The sequence below is a fragment of the Vigna unguiculata genome, chromosome 8 (genome assembly GCF_004118075.2).
Source record: "Vigna unguiculata cultivar IT97K-499-35 chromosome 8, ASM411807v1, whole genome shotgun sequence".
NCBI lineage: Eukaryota > Viridiplantae > Streptophyta > Magnoliopsida > Fabales > Fabaceae > Vigna > Vigna unguiculata.
In genome coordinates, this window is record NC_040286.1 from 4,722,453 (window position 1) to 4,747,214 (window position 24,762).

General features: G+C 31.5%; 2 protein-coding genes and 2 non-coding genes across 5 annotated transcripts; all 4 read right to left on the reverse strand.

Moving 5' to 3' along the window:
• Positions 1–187: 187 nt before the first annotated feature.
• LOC114193667 (chorismate mutase 2-like) lies at positions 188–2,443 on the reverse strand. The gene is made up of 6 exons (XM_028083555.1): positions 2,228–2,443; positions 1,837–2,047; positions 1,501–1,587; positions 1,264–1,407; positions 863–955; positions 188–678 (listed from the first exon to the last, which is right to left on the reverse strand). Exons 1-6 carry the CDS (start codon positions 2,440–2,442, stop codon positions 445–447), a joined length of 984 nt encoding a protein of 327 aa, XP_027939356.1. The 5' UTR covers position 2,443; the 3' UTR covers positions 188–444.
• A 2,134-nt stretch (positions 2,444–4,577) lies between these two features.
• LOC114193331 (chorismate mutase 2-like) lies at positions 4,578–7,463 on the reverse strand. Of its 2 annotated transcripts, none has more exons than XM_028083076.1 (6): positions 7,236–7,463; positions 6,678–7,008; positions 5,982–6,068; positions 5,745–5,888; positions 5,232–5,324; positions 4,578–5,020 (listed from the first exon to the last, which is right to left on the reverse strand). In XM_028083076.1, the coding sequence occupies exons 2-6, from the start codon at positions 6,945–6,947 to the stop codon at positions 4,787–4,789; spliced, it is 828 nt and encodes a 275-aa protein (XP_027938877.1). In that variant the 5' UTR covers positions 6,948–7,008; positions 7,236–7,463; the 3' UTR covers positions 4,578–4,786. The 2 variants fall into 2 exon arrangements, with proteins under 2 accessions (XP_027938877.1, XP_027938878.1); XM_028083077.1 differs by having other exon boundaries at positions 6,678–6,888; positions 7,236–7,444.
• Positions 7,464–18,556: 11,093 nt separating this feature from the next.
• Positions 18,557–18,628, reverse strand: TRNAD-GUC. The gene has a single exon. It is a non-coding gene; the product is annotated as a tRNA-Asp (tRNA).
• A 242-nt stretch (positions 18,629–18,870) lies between these two features.
• TRNAD-GUC lies at positions 18,871–18,942 on the reverse strand. Its single transcript has one exon. It is a non-coding gene; the product is annotated as a tRNA-Asp (tRNA).
• Between the last annotated feature and the right edge of the window lie 5,820 nt (positions 18,943–24,762).

Sequence of the window (24,762 nt, forward strand, 5' to 3'; positions counted from 1 at the left end):
GTTGATATTCTAGTTTGAAAATATATTTTCTGAAGTCAAGAAATATATTACTTGAGAAACATTTAATAATTTTAATGTAATAATACAAACATAATATATTCGCTTAAATAGATTGATCTGTTAGGTTTAAAAGATTATTTAAATAATCTAAGAAAGACCTGAGTTTTCAACCAAATAGACTTTCATGAAAGTATAAGCCTGGTTTACTTCTTCAAAAAGTATGCTCTAGTTTACAACTAGCGAGTCACAGAGCCTAACTTATCTTCGTCTCTTAACATAAATGGAATCCATCAAAATTCATGATTTCCAATAACTTTCTGTCAGTCATATAAAAAATGCTAAAACAGCAATAAAGTATCACTTAATTAAGAGCATACTTAATCAATGAAACAACATCATATTAATGTTTTGTTCTTTCTAAACTCTGACTGGATTCAAATGCCTTCAGTCTAAACGGCGCAAGAGGTACTCAACCTCAATCTCCTTGGTGAGAGGTATCATCCAATTTTTGTACAAACGAGAAGCCACTGTTGGATCAAACTTACGTTTTCCATTGCCATCATTATCACTGTCAAGACTTACTTCCTGACCAAACACTGTGGCCTTCTTTTCAACCCTCTTCCTCACTGTCTCTTCAACGTCCGTAAATGTCAACAATTTCATCACACCTTCTCTATCCTGCAAAAATTTACCACTCAAATGAAAAACAACCCTTGTTTTATAATGCAGTTTTGTGGAAGTGAATAGGCCAAAACTCAAATTATAAAATGACCATAAAATAGATACATGAATGATGGAAATCATGGAACTAAATAAGCCAAGCCAAGCCAACACAAAGCAATCTACACACACATATATATACCTTAGCTCGAATTAAAGGCTCATAGTCTTGAGGAGCATCCCTGAATTTCACCTCAGCCACAAACTTTCCATAGTGAATCCTACTTGAGATAGCCTGCAAATATTTTATAGAATGAACTGTCAGATTCATTACTCAGTTATGACACTAGCAAGTTCTCAAGTTAGAGAACTTGCATTTAACTTTTCTAAAAACTGCTTAGTAGTGTATAATTGTGTGATTGTATCTTTATGTTTTCATGTCCAAAGCAGGAATAGACACAGAATCTACTCTTCGTAGCTTATGTCACTAAAGAACAATGGCCAGAGTACATGCACGAAACAATAGTTGAGTTGAGCTGTAAAGATTGTTCCACATGAATTCGTTCATAAAGATGTTTCTAAAGAACATAAGAGCTATATTACCTGCAGTAATGAAAGATCAGCAGCAGCAGTTTGCGCATAGTTGCCATCATCACCCGAAGTAGCAAGCAATGGAAGTAAATCTTGAAAGTACATTTTCCAGATTGACTTGTTTATGTTAATTGAAGCAGGTCCAGGATGCAAAAACTAAAGATGGAATTAAGTTAACAGAGAGACCCTTTATCATCTAAATTTCATGAATTATGGAAATTGGAAAATGGTATCACATGACTGAATTACCTGTGAGAAGGGGTAAGATGGAACATTTGATGGTGGTAAATTTTCAGGGAAGAAGGGGTGTTCTTTAGGGTTTGTGTATCTTCCAGCCTGTAATTCATTCTATTATTTTAGACTTAACATTCTTTCAAATTCAAATAACAGAATACAGAAAATAAGAACAACTCATGCTGATGACTAGCACAGATTTATTACACTTATGATGGTCATAAATAACTCATAACAGATGCAGAAAATTTCACAGATGGCCCTCATCTTGAAATAGCACGCTACTAGGAATGTTTTGTCTGAGAACTTTGGTGTTCTAAGTAATGATAAGGCAATAGCGGTAAATAGTACCTTAGCTTGAACGTCCTCCGCATTTTTAACAACAAATTCCACCAATGAGCCAGAAAAACCAGGGATTTGAGCATACTTGTCATCGTAGGTGTTAGAATTGGAAGGAAACTTGGCTCTCTCAATGAGACCGTAAATGATGGTATCCTCTTGCCTAATCAAATGCTCCCTCAGCGAAGCCAGCGTGTACACATTTTCTTCTGCTTTCGCCATTCTGCATCTCACTCCACATATTGTCAACACAAGAATCACGATTTATAGTAGCATAATTTGAGAAAAACTTAATGTGGGAGAACTATCACACAACAATATCCACGAACATGTTTGACATCCCAAACCACAAAGACAGAATGTGCATTGTAGACAAAGTGAAATGGTGGAGAAAGAAACGTACCTTGGAATTAAGGTGCGGGAAATGAAGTGGGGTTGTGGGAATTGGAATTGGAACGTAATTAGAGACCCCTTTTGAGGTTTATACTTTATATAACACACAAACGAGAGAGAGGAAGATGAAGGGCGTGCAATGCAAGGGATTAATAAATTGGCAATGATGGGCAGAAAAAAAAATTGTGGGGGGAAAAGAAGAAAGTGGGGTGTTGGTGTTGCCATCTTCCTTCCAAGTTGCAACCTGCCACAACCTGAGACAAAGTGTGGGTCCCACATCGATCTCCTCTTCTTAACTCATAATAATTCATGCATCGGTCTGGGACCCACTTAAAAGTGTTGGATTTCTTAATGGATGAAAATGTGATTTTAGAACTCAATCAATTCCGCAGGTAGTTAAAATTGAATGAATTTTAAAATGTTGACCTTTGGTAAAAACTTAGTCATCAAGTTAAAAGTGTTTAGTGGTTCTTAGTACTGTAGTAAGTTGACAATAAAAAAAAAATCGTACTTGCTTATAATAGCGATGGTAAAGTAAGTAAAATAGTGTGAATATTTTAAAGAACAATTGGTTGTTGGACTACACGATCTATGATGTTTTTTAACTACACCTTTTCCGTTTCCTTTAATGATTATACTTTTTTATGGAAATCTATAAGCAGCCATGTGGTTCTTGGCCCTCATGGTCTCAACACGTGATTTGCGCTTAGTTAGAACCATAAAGTTGGATTTGATTCCCTTATGTTGTCTTCATAAATATAATAATCTAATTACATTATTATAAAGAAAAAACAAAATTAAATGCTTCAGAAGATTATCACTTTATCCCAAATTTAATATCTTAAATTCTATATTCAAAAATAATTAACTCACTTTTATTTTAGTTTTAAATAAATAAAATAAATATACTATACTTTTAGTAGAAAAAAATTATATATGATTTTAATAATTACTTTTATAATGGAATATAGTTCTTACAGTATTTTACTAAAATAAAATTTCAACAAGGTGGAAATTGGAAATGAAAATTGCTACACATTTTGGGATTCGCGGGTTCAACATTTTAGAAATACAAATGAACACGAAGGTGACTTAGGTTAGCATTTCATATTTTCTAGTTAAAAAACCAACCCCAATTGAACTCCTTTCTTATCTTCCGAAGGTTAAAATATTTTTTTGGTCCCAATTTTTGTTAACTTTTTTCAAATAAGTCCCAATTTTTGCGGGGTGCTCAAATAGGTCCTAATTTTTGTCAATTTGGTTCAATTAGGTCCTAATTGGGTAACGCCGTTTAAATTGATAACATTTCACTGTACAGTTGGCTATTCTTTGCTACGTGTCCAAATACTAATCCTACGTGTCTGAGTTTCTTTACAATGAAGTGGTTAATTAGTGGGTTAAACACATTACGTTTTTAATTAAATGCAAATAATGAAAATTTAAAAAATAAAGTGTTAGGGTTTATAAAAAGTCGAAGAAGCCATCTCATGTGTGAACTTGGTCATGCTTGGAACGTTGAAGCTTTGTTGCAGCTATGTCTCAGACCCAATCATCTTTTTCATATTGTAATAATTGTGTGCAGCGTAGTGTTCCCTCTTCTCGCACCCAAGCTTTAAGACCCATTTGTGATTGTGGGGAAGCTGCAGTTCTGAGGACAATGACAACACAAACGCACAATAAAACAAACAGAACCGCTTTCGAAAATCACACCAACCCAATCGCAAACGAGTAAAACCAAAATCGCAAACGACCAATCACCAAAAAACGAAAGTGAAAGCTCTAACACAATAGAAAACCTAACCTGGATTCGATATCTGCGATGAATTGATGATGATCTCGTAACAATTGCACAACCCAAACGAAGCAAATTTGCTTTTCTTTCTTTCCCCCAAATTCGAGCACAGGTAACCTAAATCCCCAAATTTGCTTTTCTTTCTTTCCCCTAGACACGTTTAACCCCTTTTACTTTTTAATCTGCGTTCAAATATCTTTTTTATTTTCCTTTCTTTTACTTTTTTTCGTTAAATACTGTTAATTAAAACCTTAATGTGTTTAACCACCTAATTAATCACCTGATTATAAAGAAAAACTGACACGTAGGATTAGTATTTGGACATGTAGCAAATAATAGCCAACTGTACAGTGAAACGTTATCAATTTAAACGGCGTTACCCAATTAGGACCTAGTTGAACCAAATTGACAAAAATTAGGACCTATTTGAGCACCCCGCGAAAATTAGGACCTATTTGAAAAAAGTTGACGAAAATGGGGACCAAAAAGGTATTTTAACCTCTTCAAAAAGTATGCTCTAGTTTAAACTAGCGAGTCATTGAGCATAACGTATCTTCGTCTCTAAATATAAATGGAATCCAACAAAATTCATGATTTCCAATAACTTTCTGTCAGTCATATGGAAAGTGTTAAAACTGAAATAACATTTCTTTCTGAATCAAGAGTTGCATGAAATTGGCAATAAAGGATCACTTAATTAAGAGCATCCTTAATCAATGGAACAATATCATATTAACGCTTTTTGTACTTCTAAACTCTAACTGGATCCAAATGCCTTCAGTCTATACGGCGCAAGAGGTACTCAACCTGAACCTCCTTGGTGAGAGGTATCACCCAATCTTTGTACAAACGAGAAGCCACTGTTGGGTCAAACTTACTTTTCTCTTTGCCATCATTATCACTGTCAAGACTTACTTCTTGACCAAACACTGTGGCCTTCTTTTCAACCCTCTTCCTCACTGTCTCTTCAACGCTCGTAAATGTCAACAATTTCATCAAACCTTCTCTATCCTGCAAAAATTTAGTACTCACTGGTATAAGGGGCGTGTTCAAGTTTTCAAATTGACTATCAGTATAACCAAATTGAAGGGTGTAAATGAAAAACAACCCTTGTTATATAATGCACTTTTGTGACCATAAAATAGATACATGAATGATGAAAATCATGGAACTAAATAAGCCAAGCCAACACAGAGCAATCTACACACATATATATATATACCTTAGCTCGAATTAAAGGTTCATAGTCTTGAGGAGCATCCCTGAATTTTACCTCAGCCACAAACTTTCCATAATGAATCCTTCTTGAGATAGCCTGCAAATGTTTTATAGAATGAACTTTCAGATTCATTACTCAGTTAGGACACTAGCAAGTTCTCAAGTTAGAGAAGGGCTATGTTTGGATAAACTTGTTAATGAGCACTTGCAAAATTAAAATCAACTTGTGTAAAATAACTTTGCAGAAACACTTTCATTTAACTTTTCTAAAATCAACTTGTGTTTCTAATGCATGTTTCTTTCTGTTTTCACGTCCAAATCAAGAAAATACACACAATCTACTATTTTTGTAGCTTATGTCACAGATAACAAACATGTTATCTAAACATGGCCAGAGTACATGCACGAAACAATAGTTCAGTTGATAATACTTTCCATAATAGTTAAACTGTAAAGATTGTTCTATATGAATTCTTTCGTAAACATGCTCCTAAAATTACATAAGAGCGTACATTACCTGCAATAACGAAAGATCAGTCGCAGCAGTTTGCGCATAGTTGCCATCATCACCCGAATTAGCAAGCAATGGAAGTAAATCTTGCAGATACATTTTCCAGATGGACTTGTTTATGTTAATTGAAGCAGCTCCAGGATGCAAAAACTAAAGATGGAAATAAGTTAACAGAGAGACCCTTTATCATCTAAATTTCATGAATTGTGGAAATTGGAAAATGGTATCACATGACTGAATTACCTGTGAGAAGGGGTAAGATGGCACACTTGATGGTGGTAACTTTTCAGGGAAGAATGGGTTTTCTTCAGGGTTTGTGTATCTTCCAGCCTGAAATTCACTCTATTTATTTTAGACCTAACATTGTTTCAAATTTAAATAACAGAATACAGAAAATCAGAACAACTCATGCTGATGACTAGCAGAGATTTAAACACTTATGATGGTCATAAACTCATAACAGAAGCAGAAAATTCCAAGATGGCCCTCATCTTGAAATAGCATGCTACTAGGAATGTTTTGTCTGAGAATTTTGGTGTTCTAAGTAATGTTCAACATGAGTCTTTAACTCTTTATCTTGATGCTAAATTTTTATGCTTGGTTATACGGTTCCACATATCAGATGTGATTATGTTTATGTTTATTTTGAAGCTATTAGTTATAGCTTCCAAATACTGATTTCTGAACCAGTTATCAAACACTTTGATTATCGCAACATATTTAATGATACCCTTTTAACATCCATTTGCACACACTTACAATCTCAAGAAAAAAGAATATGCCAAAGTTATTGAAAGAAAAGCTCATGCCATCCGTTCAGATGCACAATCACTGTCACAATACCATTACAACGACATAATCTGACAACCCAACACAAAACAAGACAACAAAACAACAAAACAAACAAGCTAAGAATAAGGCAATAGCAGTAAATAGTACCTTAGCTTGAACGTCCTCGGTATTTTTAATAACAAATTCCACCAATGAGCCAGAAAAACCAGGGATTTGAGCATACTTATCATCATAGGTGTGAGAATTGGAAGGAAACTTGGCTCTCTCAATGAGACCATAAATAATGGTATCCTCTTGCCTAATCAAATTTTCCCTAACCGAAGCCAGCGTGTACACATTTTCATCTGCTTTCGCCATTCTGCATCTCACGCCACATATTGTCAACACAAGAATCACCAATGGAAACCGATGCATCATTTCATCAACCCAAGAGGTTCAAATTGAAACACCCAAAACCGATCACACCAAGATTCTGATTCTGATATGAAACAAATCATGATTGTGCTGACATTATATAGCACGAGGAGATACCAATATAATTAATACAATAACTCACAAGTCAAATTCAGCGCCACCCATTTCATCATATGACTCGGAATTTCATATGACACATACAACAATATCCACGAACATGTTTGACATCCCAAACCACAAAGATAGATTGTGCATTGTAGACAAAGTCAAATGGTGGAAAAAGAAACGTACCTTGGAATTAAGGTGCAGGAAATGAAGTGGGGTTGTGGGAATTGGAATTGGAACGTAATTAGAGACCCCTTTTGAGGTTTATACTTTAAATAACACACAAATGAGAGAGAGGAAGATAAAGGGTGTAAGGTATTAATAAATTGGCAATGAAGGGAAGAAAAAAAAATTGTGGGGGGAAAAGAAGAAAGTGGGGTGTTGGTGTTGCCATCTTCCTTCCAAGTTGGAAATTGCCACAACCTAAGACAAACGTGTGAGTCCCACATCGATGTCCCCTTCTTAACTCTTAAGAATTCACGCATTCGTTTGGGACCCACTTAAAAGTGTGGATTTTTTTAATCGATGAAATTGTGGTTCTAGAACTCTATGTATAAAATTGAATGAATTTTAAAATGTTGACCTTTGGTAAAAAATTTTGAGTCGTCAAGTTAAAAATGTAATAAATTAAGTAGGTTTTAACTACTTCAAATTCTGAAAATTTCTTCTAAACAGCATTTGAAGTCACTTTGGATATTTATAATTTTTCTTTCAAAGAATCAATATATAAAGTAACACATAAAATAACAACGTATAATCATTTGTTGAAAAAAAACAAAGAAAAATATAGTTAAAATGGTTTTAACTTGTTTTTCGTTATGATTCTCAAGTTTACTATAACATCAAATTTGTAGCTGAGATAAATTTGACCACGCATCTTAATTTAAAATTAATTTCACTAAATTTCAAAACAAATGAACACTAAATCTGATTCTCCATTATCTGCTACTCCAATCGATGATATTTAAAACATTTGTTTAACATAAATTAAGAATAGATGTAAGTAAGAATTTTCAGAAGAATAATTATGAAAATACTTAATTGTTAGTTATTAAGATGACACAAAATTTCAAAACACGCTGAAAACTTTTTAAATAGCAATCTAAAATCAATTTATCTATCTTATCTTATTAGATAAAGTTGAGAAGACAAAAATAACTAATTGAAAAAAATAGATTACATATTATATATAAAAAAAATACAAGCTGTTAACTTTTATTTGAAGTAATAATTTTTAATACGATATAGTGAATTATATATAAAATATTCATTTTAGAAACTCGTTGACTTGGAAAAATTTACATTCAATGCATCTTTAGATGTATTCTTATTTTTATGTTATAATTAGAGTTTCACTTTACAAACAGAAATTATTTTTGGATAAATAGTTTTAGGTAATTGTAAACTTTTTTAAATAATATTATTACTTAACTCGAAGTAATTTTTATAAACAATCTATGGAAGTGATGAAAGTAATTATATAAAGTTTTTTTAAAAAAATATTTTATAAATTCCGTTAATCAAGTGAAGTTGTTGGCAGTTATACTACTTTCTACTATTAGAAAGTCAAAAGCTGACCTAGAAATGTGACCAATAATGTTCTGTTCCCACTCTAATTAATTTGCTTTATTACATGTTGTAGCATCATCTTTAAGTAAGTTCTCAATTATAAAATTGAACAAACACTTTCTACTTTAAAAATATAATTTTATTAATAATTAAATAAAAATAGGTGACAAAACATACTTTATTCTTAGTATAATTAATGAATACAACAAATATAAGTATGAATAAAAAAATTTAATTTCGTAGATTTATTTAAACTTTTTTAATAATTACGATAATTAAACATTATATATTTGATAGATATGAATTTTCATCTATGTTTATTAATGAAAAAAAATAATATTCAATTAATTTTATAAGAAACTATTAAATTTTAAAATTTTAAAAAATAATAAATAAAAAGTAAAAGATTTGAAAATTAATTGTATATTAAATTTGATATTTCTTATAATAAACACTTAGAACAATTATGAAAAACTAAATGCGTGTTATTCACTTACTTTAATCATTAAAATGAATTCAAACAAGATTTATAAAATTAAAAGTTTTATATTTATTATTATTATTATTATTTAAAACAAAAATAAAATATGTTAATATATTTTATACGACTACTTATCCAATAAAAGTTTACTAAATTACGAGAATAGAAACTAAAAAATATCTTAAAAGTAAAGTACCGTGTGTGCGACATATAAGAAAAATTAAATTAAGACATTATATTGCAAAGAAAGTGATTAGCACGAGTTGAAGTAAACGTGTGAATTCACGTTCGTAACATTATGTTTTGCTTAATTGGTGGTGCGAGAATAGCGTAAGAACGAAGATATGGAATATGCTTTGCATAATTTATCAAATTAAAACTTTTCTTCTTATCATGTTAATTTGATGAAAACACAATGAGTTTACACGTCCAAAAAATTTATGGGTTTGATTTACTATTTTCTGAAAATTCATCGTAAAATAGTATAATCGTGGTGAGAACACTGAAAATAAATTAGTTTATAATTTAGATGGGGAAAAATTCGTAATTAGGAATGACAACAGGACGGACGGGACGAATTTTACTATGTCATACATATTTTTGTAGAAAAAATTCATTTCATCTCCACATCTAAATTTAAGGGATATCAAATTTTTGTCTTATCCCCATTCTCACCGGGTAACAGGTATAATCTCAGAACCATACCTCTACCCGTTTTTTATACTTCAAAATTAATTTTAATTAATTCTTATAAAACAATAAAAAATTACATAAAAAAAACATAATATTATCAAATATTCAATATTAGGAGGATCATTATTTCTTCGATATCAAATACTTTGAAATAAATTATAATTGTTTACATTTTAGATTAGAATACCAAATAAAAATTTATGAGAACCAAAACATTTATTAAATTTGCAAACATTAATGAAACCTAGTTGATAAAATTTAAAAATATTTAAAAAAATATATAAATGGAAAACAAATATTCAAATTAAAATATATTTTAAATATTTGTTTACTTCAATTTTTTAAATTCTAATAAATCTCTTTTTTAGACACTAATAAAAGTTATAATACATCACTTGATCAAAATGACGCAAAGAATAAATAATAAAATTTTGACATGGATATTGTATTTTTTGAACTCCAATATATGTTAGATGGTGATAAAAAAATATTCATGACAATTACATTAAATTTTTATATTGTAGTAAATAAAAGTTATTTATACAATTATAGTGAAAAAATAAATTACAGTATGATTGATAATAAATTAGAAAATAAAAAATAACCAGATAAAATATATCGAAATAATATTCTACATAACGAAAATAAACAACAAATAAAAAATTAAAAAAATTAACAAATGTGTCTTAAAAACAATTTGAGAGACTATTAAAAGAAATCACACAAAGAAATAAAGTATTATATTTGCTTAAAAACACCATATAGACATATGCAAATAGAGTCAGGCATATAAGATTGTTCTTAAAAAGATTTACTTTTATGATTTTTTGTTAAAACAAAAAGAAATTTATTTAATGAGTTTTTAGTGAAAAATTTTGATAAAAAAAAATCATTATAGACCATTCTTCAGTCAAAAAATAGTGATTAATCATACAGCGTTATACATTTATTTAGGAGATTGAATTCTTCAAACAATTTTTAGGTCAAATTCCTTAATACATTTTTTATAACAAATATGAAATGTATTATTCAAGGTTCATAATTGGTAGGATCTAGCGCTTACCATTAATAACCAAAAGCTATAGTCACGACACATGAATCTGATACCAATTGTTATAATCGAGCACTTACCACTAGGTCAAAAGATACAACTATTAGTCAGGACAAAACTCTTTTTACTTAAAAGTGTAACAGTTGAAGTATTGTGATCCAACCTACTTTACCTCGGTCACAAGATGATTAATAACGACCTGCAACAATAATTTTATTCAATTTAACCAAATAAATAATTTGAGGTGGATTAATTTATTAAACAATCCTTATTTATAAAGATTAGTACATTAAACATTCCTTTAAGTCCATATTTTGATATTGGGATGCTGATTTATGAAATTTAAAAACTCATATTACAATTCGAAATATTATGAGTGTTGAAAATTTATAGGAAGTGTGAAGATGAGAGATATAAGATATATGATAGATATACAAGATATGTTATAGGAGGACCTTGTTATTATATATATATATATATATATATATATATATATATATATATATATATATATATATATATATATATATATATATAAGAAAATATAAAGTAAAATGATTTTACGTGATTTTTTCGAAAATAAAATTTAAAAAATATTGATTTGAAAATTTTCTCTTTTCAAATACATATGGTTTAAATTGGAGATAAACTTAAATAAGTGTGGACTTAGACGAATATTTATAAAGAGAATGCAAGAATTTGTAATAATAATAAATTTAAATATATTTGTAGTACAAATTAATATGAATACGTTTACTTATAATGTGATATTTTTTATACCTACTTTTAACACTTCTTGTTGGCTAACTAAGTAACTTTAACACTAAAATAAATAATCAATATAATTAAGATATCGAAATAATACATATTGTCAATTAAGGTAGTTAAACTTTTAAGTGTATAAACTATATATTTACCGATGAATATAAATAAGCTTATTATATATCATTTTTATTTATTGTTTAATACTTTACTTTTAATATTATATTTTTGTTAAAAGTAATTATAATTTGTTTAGAGTTTATAATTTGTTTTCTATGTGGTTTATGCTTTCATAATCACTACTTTTTCTTTTTCTTTTTCTATCTTACTGTAGTTTAACATTACTATAAAATAATAGACTTAAATATATTTTAAATTTCTGCTGTTCTTTTTATTTTGGTTATTGTAAATTCGTTTGTTAATTTAAATTTTTTGACATGTTTTTAGTGTTTTTAACTATTTAATATTAACCGTTGTTAATTTAGTATCCAAAATTGTAAAATATTACTTAAAACAAATAGATTATTTTAGTGCATAATTGAACTAAGTAAATATATTTAATAATTTTTTATATAAAGATTTAATACTTTTTATATTCACGTATAATTTTGTACTTTTAATATATCATGAACAGTAAATTTTATATTACTTTTTACTTACGCCAAAAATATTTAATTGTTTCAATTTTAAACTTTTTTACTTTAATTACATTGATTAATATATTAATTTTTGCGATTAAACTAAGTATACTAACTGATCAAACCTAAAAAAGATACTTATCAAAGAAAGATAGAAATTTAAAACTAACAAATATTCTTTTTGCAGAGATAAAAAATAAATAAAATAATATTTCCAGAAATTAAAAGCATATTTAATTTTAAAAAATGTACGGTTTACATTGTATGATTCCTGTTAACAATGAATTTTGAGAATTGTTATTTAAAAAATTAGAAATTAAAGGCATATTTAAATTAAAAAATGTACATGAATGCTCTTTTGGTCTACATTGTATGATTCCTGCTAACGATGAATTTTGAGAATTGTTATTTAAAAAATTATATAGTTTATAATAAATAGTTTTTAAAATACTTTTAGATTATCATAAAATCAACAAGTGTTTAAAAAACTATAATAATTTATCACACATCTTAAAAAAATAATATATCCATTTTAAATATTTTTTCATTACAATTAAGAAATTTAATGTAATTTAAATATAATTTTCACTATAAATTTACATTTATTCACATTTTAATACAAGAATAAATTGGTAATCATATATTTTTATCAATTAAAATATATTTTTTTTAATTTATCACATACATCACATCATTCACAAATTCTCAAACTTTCTTTACATTCATTCGTTCAAATTTCTTACACAACATCTCAATCCTACTTTCCCATCTTCTCATATCCATCCACTCACTTTTTTCTATTCCCTCCTTTACCAAACACTGACCGAGGATCTCATGGTTCATTGGTTTATTTGTTTAAGTGGAGAGAATTAAATTGATTTACCGTTTGAATGAAAAGTATGCGCATAAGGACAAAATATTCACAAAAATTGAGATTCTTTTTTTTTATTTAACTTTCTCTTCAATAGTGAAGAGATTTTCAAAGAATGTATAATAAATTTATTTTTAAATAAAATTAATTTTTAATATAAATAATAATAAAATAATGTAATAATAAAATATAAATAATAATAATAAAGTTTAATTACTGGGATGATACCTACCTTGGTAGGCGTGTGTCAATTTGGTATCCGTAGTTAAATAAATGTCAATTACGTTCCTACTTTTGAAAAGTGTCACGTGTCATTATCTGATTTTTTAATTTTTAATTTTATTTTAATTTTTTAAACTTTCTTTTGCAAAAAGATTTTGTGACACGTGTCAAGTCCTTGTTGTGTCACTTGTCAAGTCCGTGTTAGTGCCACGTGCAGGATAGTGTCACATGTAACAAATGTCATTGTATTGATTTCAATTTAATAGTCACGTTATTTCAATTTAGTTCCTACTTTTATGTCTTTGGTTCAATTTTGTCCCAATTTTTTTAATAATTGAAATATATTTTTTAATTCAACTTTTATAAGATTAAAACTAATTAAGTATAAATATTTTTATAAAATTAAGTACTGATATTTACATTAAAATTTAATGGCAAAAAAAAAATGTTATACTAATAGAACAATATAGTCACCCCCACTTTTCTTTTCTTTCTTTTTTCAAAATAGACCAATATTATCTCTCTCCAATTCAAGGTGTAATGTCCCATTTAATTATTAAGCGAAATTAAAAGAAACATCACACAAAATAATAATGTAGAGTAGTCCTGGGGTCCTAACACATCCCCTACAAACTGGGCACACCACGATGCCAACGGAAAAAGTCTAACAAAAAGAGAGTAGAATCGTAAGGCATAGAGCAATACATGAGTCGTAGCCCTAAAGAAGACCCATGAAGAAAAGAAACATAAAGTCCAGCCCAGATGGCTAAGCAACGAAATCGCCATTTCCTTGCTGACCGCGGGAACCTCGCTCATCTGCTCCCATCAATTAAATTGATGATCATCGCAAGAAAGAATAGCCACATACAAGACAACCATACAACAAACAGGGTAAGCTAGAGCCAACAACATTCTTATCATACAGTCAAATATATTTTTCACCATTCAATATCCATACAACAACTAAGCATGTTATGACTTTCAATCGATACACTACGACTCGACTCGACTCATCCAGATACGTATAACTTGGTCGGATTCAGCGGATGCCCGCACTTGTGGTGGATACCTCTGCTCACCCCCGAGCTATGTGTTACAAGTGTTACAATGAATCAATTTCCCTCACCACAAGGTTAGCCCTTAATGAATTTCAGGCCTCCTGCTACTCTCACCACAAGAGTTAGTCCGCTCTAGGTGAGACTAACTGACTCCTTAGAGTGTCAGGATGCAACCTTACCTTGAATCTTTACCTAGTTATACAGATGGGGCACCACCATGGACACCCACTAACAGGGGCCATGGAATTACGTCCTGACCACTGAAGCGCGATCCTGAAAGTCTCACCTAGAGACTCCAAGGAATTATGCACTGACACAGATCAACCATATTCACACAGCAAAAGAATATTCACCGTGCATAGATAAACATTAATCGTACCAACCTTTAAAGCCAATGCCTTTCATGTTCCAGGCCCAACCCATTTCAACTCATCATAAACCATCCATGCATAAAGGATTTCCATCTCATCTCATTATCATGCCTCTTTGATACCAACCATTTCATGCTCATTTCATGCTCATTTCATGCCAAGGGTTCACTCAAGTTTGTCATTCATAATTCATACACTCTGTCACACATTCACAATACACCCCACATGCCATTATACGATAGTCCCACCAATTGCACACCAAACACAAAAGAGTAGAGAAATAAACACCCAACCAACACGCACCCTCGCCCAAACTGGTCGCTCAGGCCAAGGGGTCTCGCTTAGGCGAGAAGGGCTCTCGCTCAGGCGAGTTCCCCTTCGCTTAGGCGAGAATTCGATAACGCTGGCAGAAGCTAAAACACCAGCTCGCTTAGGCGAGCTCACCTCGCCTGGGCGAGGCAGTGTCTCGCTCAAAACTCAAGGCCACCCGCTTGGGCGACCGCTCGCGCAGAAGGTATGGGCGAACCTCCGCCAGACTCGCTTAGGCGAGTCTGACTCGCCTGGGCAAGATTACCAGGTCTCACCCTGAACTCACCTGCAGCAGATATATTTCCCAAACCCACCAATCATACAAGGTATCCCACGCACCACAAACAACGATTTATCCATACCAACATCCAACAAGCTCAAAAACAGATCAAAGACAACTCAAAAACATATTAGAGACAACTCAAACTCGAAACCCTAACTTCCCGTACCTGGAGGAAGGGTTAACAGAAGCCTTGGCGGCACGATAGCGAGCATTGCTGCCCTGGGAGCGGCTAAAGAGCTGAAAACAGTGGATAAACGGAACAAAGGGCCAGATTATTATGAAACCCTAACTGTCAAAGACGAAGAAGGCCGATAGAAACCACACAACCTAAAAAGAAAGTACTTACGTGGCGTAGGAATAGCTTAAGCGAACTTGAAACGGTGAGGAGGCAAACCCTAGCAGAAGTGCGGTTGCGACTCTTTAGGATCAGGACAATTTCTGAAATGAGAGAAATGTTAGGTTTAGGGCAGACTTAGGGACCTTATCTGTTGGACCAGCCCTTAGGCCCACTTATAAGGGCGACCCCTTTACTTTAGGGCAGAAAAGAAATAAAAGGGTTTTTAATGGGCCTTACACAAGGCCAAATATATTATTTGTATAAATGTTATACTAATATTTTTTTTTTATTAAAAGTAACTTTGTAACATATTACATTATTGTATATTATTAACTCATATTTTGTCAATGTATTCTTTGACCACTAAATTTTAATATAAATATCAATACTTAATCTTGTAAAAATATTTATACTTAATTATTTTTAATATTATGAAAAATGAATTATAGAAATATATTTCAATTATTAAAAAATATTGGGACAAAATTGCATCAAAGAGATAAAAGTGGAAATTAAATCGAAACAATGAGATATATATGAGGACTAAATTAAAATCAGAACAATGACATTTGACACACGTGACATTGTTCTACCACGTGGCACTAACATTGTCACGTGTCATAACAGATACTTGACACGTGACAACAATTTTTCTTTTTGCAAAAGAAACAAATAAAAAATTGAAAAAAAAGTAAATAAAAAACCAGAGAGTGACACATGGCGTCTCGTTAACAACATTAATTATTTTTATCCAAAATGGACCTAATTGAAACATTTTTCAAAAGTAGGGACGTAATTGATATTTTTTTAACAATAGGTATCAAATTGACACACCCCTACCAAAGTTGGTACCATCCGAGTAATTAAAATTAATAATAATAATAATAATTAATATAGATAATAATAATTTACATTTTTATCAATTAAAATATTTTTTAATCTATCAAATCTACCACATCATTCACTCTTATAAACTTTCATCTCAAATCTCTTCATTTATCACCATGTTTATTTTAATCCAAACGATCTCACGTTAACCTCTTTTTCTTATCAAATCTACTCAAATCCACACTTCCTCAAATTCATCCTCCCATCCACATTTTCTTTTCTATTTTATTCTTTAAATATTGTTTTTCTTAAATGAAAATAATTATTTTTAATTTTAATTTTTATGTGACTTTTTTTAAATTTAAATATTTTTTAATTAAATCATTTTATTAAAATTTAATATTTTTTTAAACTAAAATATTTATTTAAGATAAAAAATTATCTATAAAATAAATACTCACTATCTATAATAATAAAAAATTATCTACAATAATAATAGTTTTATTATTTTTATCAAGCAAATATATATAAGGCATGTGTTTTCATCAATATTTTTTAATAATAATTAAAAATGGGTTATGAAAAAACACATAACTATTAATTTTTCCTCATGTTAAAAAAATAACTATTCAAAATACTTATCAGATAAAAAATAATACAATACTAATACTATGAAAGTAATATTTAACTATCAAGTAGGATAAGAGAGAGTTTTTTTTTTGTCAAAAAATGAAATAAAACATTTGAGAAATTAAACCAAAATAATGAGTTTGGGTTTAACTTTTTTTTTTCAGAAATAAAATAAAGCATATGAGAGGACGAGAGATGAACAAAGTAACTCAAAAGAAAAAAGAGAGAAAATAAAATAAATATTTTAATAACAAATTTGTTTTCACTATATTTAATTTTATGTTTTACTATTTATTTATGATGCACAGATACAATAAGTAGGATAAAAGAGGTTTAATTTTTTTTTTTATCAAAATAAAATAAAACATACGAGAAATTAAACCAAAATAATGAGTTTGGGTTAAATATTTTAATAATAAATTTGTTTTTCATTATATTTAACTTTATGTTTTACTATTTATTTATGATGCACATATACAATACATGTATCATATTCGATATGGCACCGTTGCCGGGGATCAAACTCTAGACACCCACATGACAAATGGAAATACTTATCACTACACTACAAATATTTTATATTATTCAAAATATTGGTCTATTTTTAATTTAGTTTATCATTTTGAGGTGATAATTAAAATAATGAAAAAAGTGAATTGTGACCAAAATGTTATTTTCAAATTGCACCGTTGTTGGGATCGAACAAAAGTCACTCACCTAACAATCACTCTCACCTAACAAGCAGGAAAACTTACCAATATACCATAATGACTTAATTTTGTTCAAAACATTGGTTGGATTAGAATTAGGAAAAATTTGAATTGCGACCAAAATGTTATTTTGAAATGGCGCCATTGCCAAGGTTCTATACTAAAACTACTTTATTTTAAACAAAATATTGGTATATTTTTAAGTTAGTTTATCATTGTCAAGTGATCATTGAATTTAGAAAAAACTAAATTGCGACCAATATGTTATTTTCACATGGCGTCGCTGTCAGGGATTGAACCTAGGTCATCCAAGTAACAAGCAATACTTACTCTTACTACTATACTACAACCACTTAATTTTGGTCAAAATCTTGGTCAAACATTTGTAAGAATACTTACCAAGTAGAAACAAAATGAATTGCAACAAAAATATTATTTTCAAAATGCATTATTGCCAAGGATTGAACCTAGGTCACTTGGTTCACAAATGAGAATACATACCGTTATACTACAAATACTTTATTTTGTTTAAAATATTGGTCTATTTTTAATTTAGTATATCATTTGAAGTGATAATAAAATTTGGGAAAAAAGGGGAATTGCGACCAAAATGGTAAAATTTTGAATGGCACCATTTTCGGGGATCAAACCCAAGTCACTCACGTGACACGCAAGAATACTTACCATCATATGACGCCGTTGCCGGGGATCGAACCCGGGTCACCCGCGTGACAGGCGGGAATACTTACCACTATACTACAACGACTTAACTTTGTTCAAAATATTGGTCACACAACATTTGTAGGAATCCTGGGTCACTCGCGTGACATACTACAACAACTTAATTTTGTTCAAAATATTGGTTGCTAAACATTCGAAGGAATACCTACCATGTATATTAGAATTAGGAAAAAATTGTTGGTTTATTTTTAAGTTAGTTTATCATTGCCAGGTGATCATTAAAATTAAAGAAAACTAAATTGCGACCAATATATTATTTTCATATGACGTCGTTGCCGGGGATCGAACCCGTGTCACCCGTGTGACAGGCGGGAATACTTACCACTATACTACAACGACTTAATTTTATTCAAAATATTGGTCCCACAACATTTGTAGGAATACTTACTGAGTAGAATCTCAAATATGTTTGCTATATTTTTAAGTTAGTTTATCAATTTGAGGCTACTAATGAGTCTTTTGACTACAATGGTACTCATCAGAGCCAACTGTATCCTCTATTATGTATAATCGTGTGTCTAGGATTATGTAGACTTGTTGGACGAGGAAACCTTCTAGCGAGTTTTAAAAATAATATCACAAAGAGCACCAAGACTTTTCACTCACTGGGCAAGCTTTATCAAATCAACTCCCTGGGCCTGAGTCGTTGCACTAATGAAAGGGTTGCCAAATGAAAGTCAAGGGAGGTTTGGTTGTTGGGCAAATATGCTTTCGTTATGCGCATTTTGTCTACATTTTATTTCAGTGTCTTACTCCTTGGACGAGTCGCTGATTAAGTGCCTTCCTAGAGGTAACTCGCTAAGTGAGTAAGTGGACTCATCTGTTAATTTTGGTATATGATGTTTGGTTTGAAATGTGGGAAATCTTTTTTATAAATTGGTATACAATGGAATGGTTACAATTTTAAGAGAATGGAAGTATGCTAATTTCATGAAAGGATTTGTACATAGATGTTGTGGATATTGTATGATATTTTTTTGAATAGAGTATGATTTAAAATGTTAAAATACAAAGAATACATGGAAGTATGAAGATTTGGTGGAAATACGATATGAATGAGGAGAAAATTATGAGAAATACCATTTATATGAAATGATTTGAAAGGAATTGTATATTCAAATTGTGTATATTGTATGGTTATTCTATTCATAAGGAGGAATGCTTGTTGGTTTATGAAAATATTAAAGAGCAAGTAACTCTACAAATAATAAATTAAGTAGTTCCCAATACTTCAAAGAATTAAATGCGGAAGCGTACCTTATGATTGGAAACAATAGATGGAGAAAGATGGTACCTGATCTTCCAACTGTAGAGCACCTGAAGGTTTCCTCTAGATTTTCTCTCTTGATGGAGAGAGAGAAAAAGGAGTAGGAATAATATGTGACGTAGTGTGCTCATAGATAGGGACCATAACCCTTTATGTAACTTCTGATAGTTATTTACTTAATTTCATTATTCCTAATTTGGCCTTTCATCAAATTAGAATATTGATGGCATCTACACATTTAATATATTATGACATATATATGTTCTTAGCCATAAATTTAATTAATTAGATCACTTAAATACTTTGGCTAATAATATAATGGTCCTAACACGTTTAATTATTTATTTTATATATATATATATATATATGTATGACCCAAATTACTAACAATCTCTCACTGGTCATATATATATATATATATATATATATATATATATATATATATATATATATATATATATATATATATATATATATATATATATATATATATATATATCCTTATAAATCCTTATAAATGTGTTAGACTTTATGAGCTCAAAATTGTCATTATATAAATTGGGCATACTCAAAAGATCATGTTCATTAATTACATCCGCATATAGAACCAAAACAATTTTAATTGCATTAATCGCAACTAAACCTAACAATGATCATTAATGCTGACAAAACCAAATGACATGGATTCATCATGACATGTGTAGCATGAAAATTACGTGAAGGTGATCTGTACACGCCTATTTTCAACTGGTCCTTACTTTATCTCAATGAGATCAATATAATAGCCTTAATATACATAGTGTAATTTCTTAATAATATCCAAAGTATGTCCAAAGACATTGCATGCATGCATAAAATCAACCATAGAACACAAAACACATAAAAGTGACAAACTCCCACTAAACTAAAGATTCCTCAAACAATAAAACACCCATATGAGCAATATGCTCATGAAAGACCATGGGTTGAAGTACCTTAGTAAGAGGATTTGTCATCACGAAGTTTGTCCATTAGTGTTCTATTGAAAATTGTCCACTTTGTACCTTATTGTTGTTAGAATACAACACAACTGATTTATTGTCACAATATAACTTAAGTGGTCTTTCAATTACTTCATAATGTGCAACCTTGTGACAAAATCCTTCAGCCATATTCCTTATTTGATGCCTCATAGCATCCTGCAAAATATTGAGTCAAAATACCTAATGATCTCTTACTAATCTGACTCCCTGTATATGAGCATATAAACTCTTGTTCTTTGTAAATACCTCAAAATTCTTTTGGTTGCTTTCCAAATGATATTGCTTAAATATATGCCTAATAGCCCAACTATGTATGCATTATCCGGATGCGTACATATTTAGACATACATCAAACTCTCTACGACTACATTTCCTAAATTTCCAAATTTCCTTTTGGACATTGAATGAGATTGAGCTGAACTTCCTCCCACTGAACTTGTGATACACACAATTATCAACAACATCCATCTCGAAACCAAATGAGAGAATCACTTGATGAAATTTGTGGTACCATTAACGAGATGCCTGTTTTAGCCCATAAATGGATTCTATAAAATTGCAAACCATATTCTTTGAGTCTCTTAATACAAAGTTTTCTTGTTGCACCATATAATTCGTCTAAACAATGTTACCATTGAGAAATGTTGTCTTGACATCCGTTTTATGAAGCTCCAAATCATAATGTGTGTAAGACCCGTGAAAATTAATTAATTAAATAATTAATTAATCAATAAATGCGGGTAGTGGGAGTCTTTATGATATTTAATTTTGACATGTATGATATGAAAAAGTACTAGTTGAAATGGTTGAAAGTACTTGGTTGTGTTGAGAGAACTTGGGTTCAAGTCCTATGTATGCCAGGAAAACCACTTTTAATAATTCTTGAATGGTCATTACCATCACCATTAAGGTGATTTTCATTTTCTTGGTAATTAAAGTGGGGGAAAGCAAGGAGCATCCATTTTTTATCAAAGAAAAAGCCAAGAAACTTCAAGTTTTAGCAAGGAAAACCAGGTTAGGGGAGCTGATTAACGTTGTTTTGGTTGTTTAATGATTAAATGTATGATGTACAGTATATTATTGCATGATCATTCTCTGTTATCGTCTGAATTTCGCGTTTCTGGAATTTTTCCAGAAACCGCCTGGCAGACGATGAACTGCCGCCAGGCGACACATATTGTTCTTCCTGTTTCTAGGTTCCTTTGAGAAACCGCCTGGCGGTGAGCGTCGTGTGTAACATCCGTAAGGAATATTACTGATATTAAACAAATAAAAATTCGAAAATAAATATTACATTTATAACATACACTATTTCCCAAAACACGGGAAATATAAAACTTTAAAAAATTAAAATCCATAAATCCTAGAGTCCAAAATTTATGAAACTAAATAAAAGTCCATGGCTCCTGCCAGGGTTACATAATATCCTCAACGCGAAAGTAATAAACATATATATACAAAATTATCCCCTGCTAGCCCTCGCTCCGAGTCTACGCATCACCTGACTCACCTGTCACATCATCTGCTCCCGGATAACAAATTATCCGATCATCGCCATACACACACAGATAGGGTGAGCTATGCACAAGAAAAATATAAACAGATATATGAAATAAATATGCTTCCCAACCCAAAATAACATAATCAAAATTCTCATACTCTCCAAATTACCCAACCATGACCTCATAGTCCTTCATGAGTCATATGCATGAACTAGGTCTTGGAACTTCCTTGTGCTCCCACGAAACTAACTCATTCAAGTCCTATCCCGCTCATAGTCCTGCCCTACAGACTCCTCGCCTGTGGTATAAACATCCAAGTCTCATAACTTGGACCCTGGCACGCACGCAAACACCATACTATGGACTCCTCGCCCAATAGTAGCCGATGGGAACACCACAGTTCCTTGCCCATCGTGCGCCCGACACATGCAATCACCATATTAAGGACTCCTTGCCCATTAGTAGCCGACAGGAACTCAATCAGTTCCATGCCCATCATGTGTCCAACCACCAAGCACATCCCAAACCCCTATTGGACTTAGTCCTTCAAGCTCACACACCACCACATGCACATACTTCCTATACTTAAGAAAAGCAGTCATTCCACACACACAAGATCATTCAAACATGAGAAATCCACATAAACTTGCTCAAGCCAAAGCCTCTCGCCCAAGCTAAGGCCTCTGCTTCGCTTAGGCTAGTTCACCTCGCTTGGGCGAGCTGAAGCATCGCTCAAAATATCACCCACACCTCGCCTAGACGAGGATATGCTTAAACAACGTCATTTCTCATCGTGACCTCGCTTAGGCGAGTGTCTCTCGCCTGAGCGAGACTAAGTCGCTCAAAAATACCAAACACTCTCGCCTGGGCGAGATGTCGCGCTCAAAGCGCCCAAATTGCCTCGCGACCTCGCTTAGGCGAGTGTCTCTCGGCTGAGCGAGACTAAGTCGCTCAACCCAAACCAAACGTCCCCTGAGCGAGCAGCGCGACCCAAACCAGACGTGAGGTTCTGCAACTCTCGCCTAGACGAGATAGACTCGCTTGGGCGAGACTTGTAGAGTTCCCTCACTGTCACACACGCATTTTACCCAAAACATTGTCAATTCATACCCAAAAATATACCACCAAACATGCAATCGATACTAATGTAATTGTAATGGAAATTAGCACCCAGAACCTTGCTTTTCACACATATTGACAACTACAATCAAACATACAACCCTCAATAACTTGAAATATCAAAACCCTCATCCCACAATACATTATCCATGTAATATCATACACCCCAAACTCAAATACTCCAATTCCCCATCACAGCACATAGAGTACGAAAATACATCATTCAGAATTCATTTGAGAAGGCAATAATCCAGCATTCGAAGCACACATCTCAATTAATTTACATGCACAAAGACAACTCCCCTAACCTGGAATTAGTGCTCAAAAATTGAAAAGGTAGAAGCCTTGATTCGCAATCCCTCTCTTGGTCCAGCCCTTGCACACTCAAAACTCCACTCCCTCTCTCAAATTCGTGCTTCTCTCTATAGCAGTCCACCAGAATGCCCAAAAACCCTTCCCTTTACCTCAATTTTGGCTTTTATAGGTACCTTTAAAATGGGTTTTAAAAATAAAACAGGGTTGGCTTTAGTGTGGGCTTGATGGCTATTCAAGTCCCTTAGTGAGTGATTTTTCAGCACCTAATGATTACCCTTCTGCTAGGTTTTCTTTACCCCTTAACATTTATACCACAACTAATAGTTAACAAAAATAAAGCTTATTCTTTACCCACCAAGGTTTGAACCCATGACCTTCCACTCATAAGGCCAAAGCACAACCATTGTGCCAATTCGCATTTGGTGATACCCTCCAATCAAAAACAGTTTATATAATCAATTCCATACTCATCCATATTATTAAAAATTAATAATAAAACAACAACACATAATTGACATACATGGGACTCGAACCCAAGTCCTCTCACACAATCAAAGTACTCTCAACCACCTGAGCTAATACTTTTCCACGTCACACCAACCAATAATTAATGTCATCAAGGCTCTTTTTACTCGCATTAATTAATTAATTAATTAATTAATTAATTAATTAATTTCACGGATCTTACATCGTGATGCCAAGCAACATGAGCAGATCAACCCAATTTCTAGGTTTTGGCATGAACTGCCTGGCGGTGATGAATATCCGCCAGGCGACGCGAGTCGAATTGACTTGAATTTGATGTTTTTCTTGTTCTGGGAGGATTCTGATCGGGAAGAAATTAAGTTCTAATTGGTTGTGGATGATTGGAAGTTATACATATTTGAAAATTTTGGAATTTGCGGAGTTGAATTGGATGAACTCATATGAACAT

Bases quoted from the DNA above. Each gene is read 5' to 3' on its own strand.
- LOC114193667 (XM_028083555.1), bottom strand. From the start codon at position 2,442: ATGGCAACACCAACACCCCACTTTCTTCTTTTCCCCCCACAATTTTTT. The intron at 1,588-1,836 runs GTACTATTTACC...AATGAATTACAG, and splicing joins CGGAGGACGTTCAAGCTAAG to GCTGGAAGATACACAAACCC. The intron at 1,408-1,500 runs GTAATTCAGTCA...TTCCATCTTTAG, and splicing joins CATCTTACCCCTTCTCACAG to TTTTTGCATCCTGGACCTGC.
- LOC114193331 (XM_028083076.1), bottom strand. From the start codon at position 6,947: ATGATGCATCGGTTTCCATTGGTGATTCTTGTGTTGACAATATGTGGC. The intron at 5,889-5,981 runs GTAATTCAGTCA...TTCCATCTTTAG, and splicing joins CATCTTACCCCTTCTCACAG to TTTTTGCATCCTGGAGCTGC. The intron at 5,021-5,231 runs GTATATATATAT...AAATTTTTGCAG, and splicing joins AACCTTTAATTCGAGCTAAG to GATAGAGAAGGTTTGATGAA.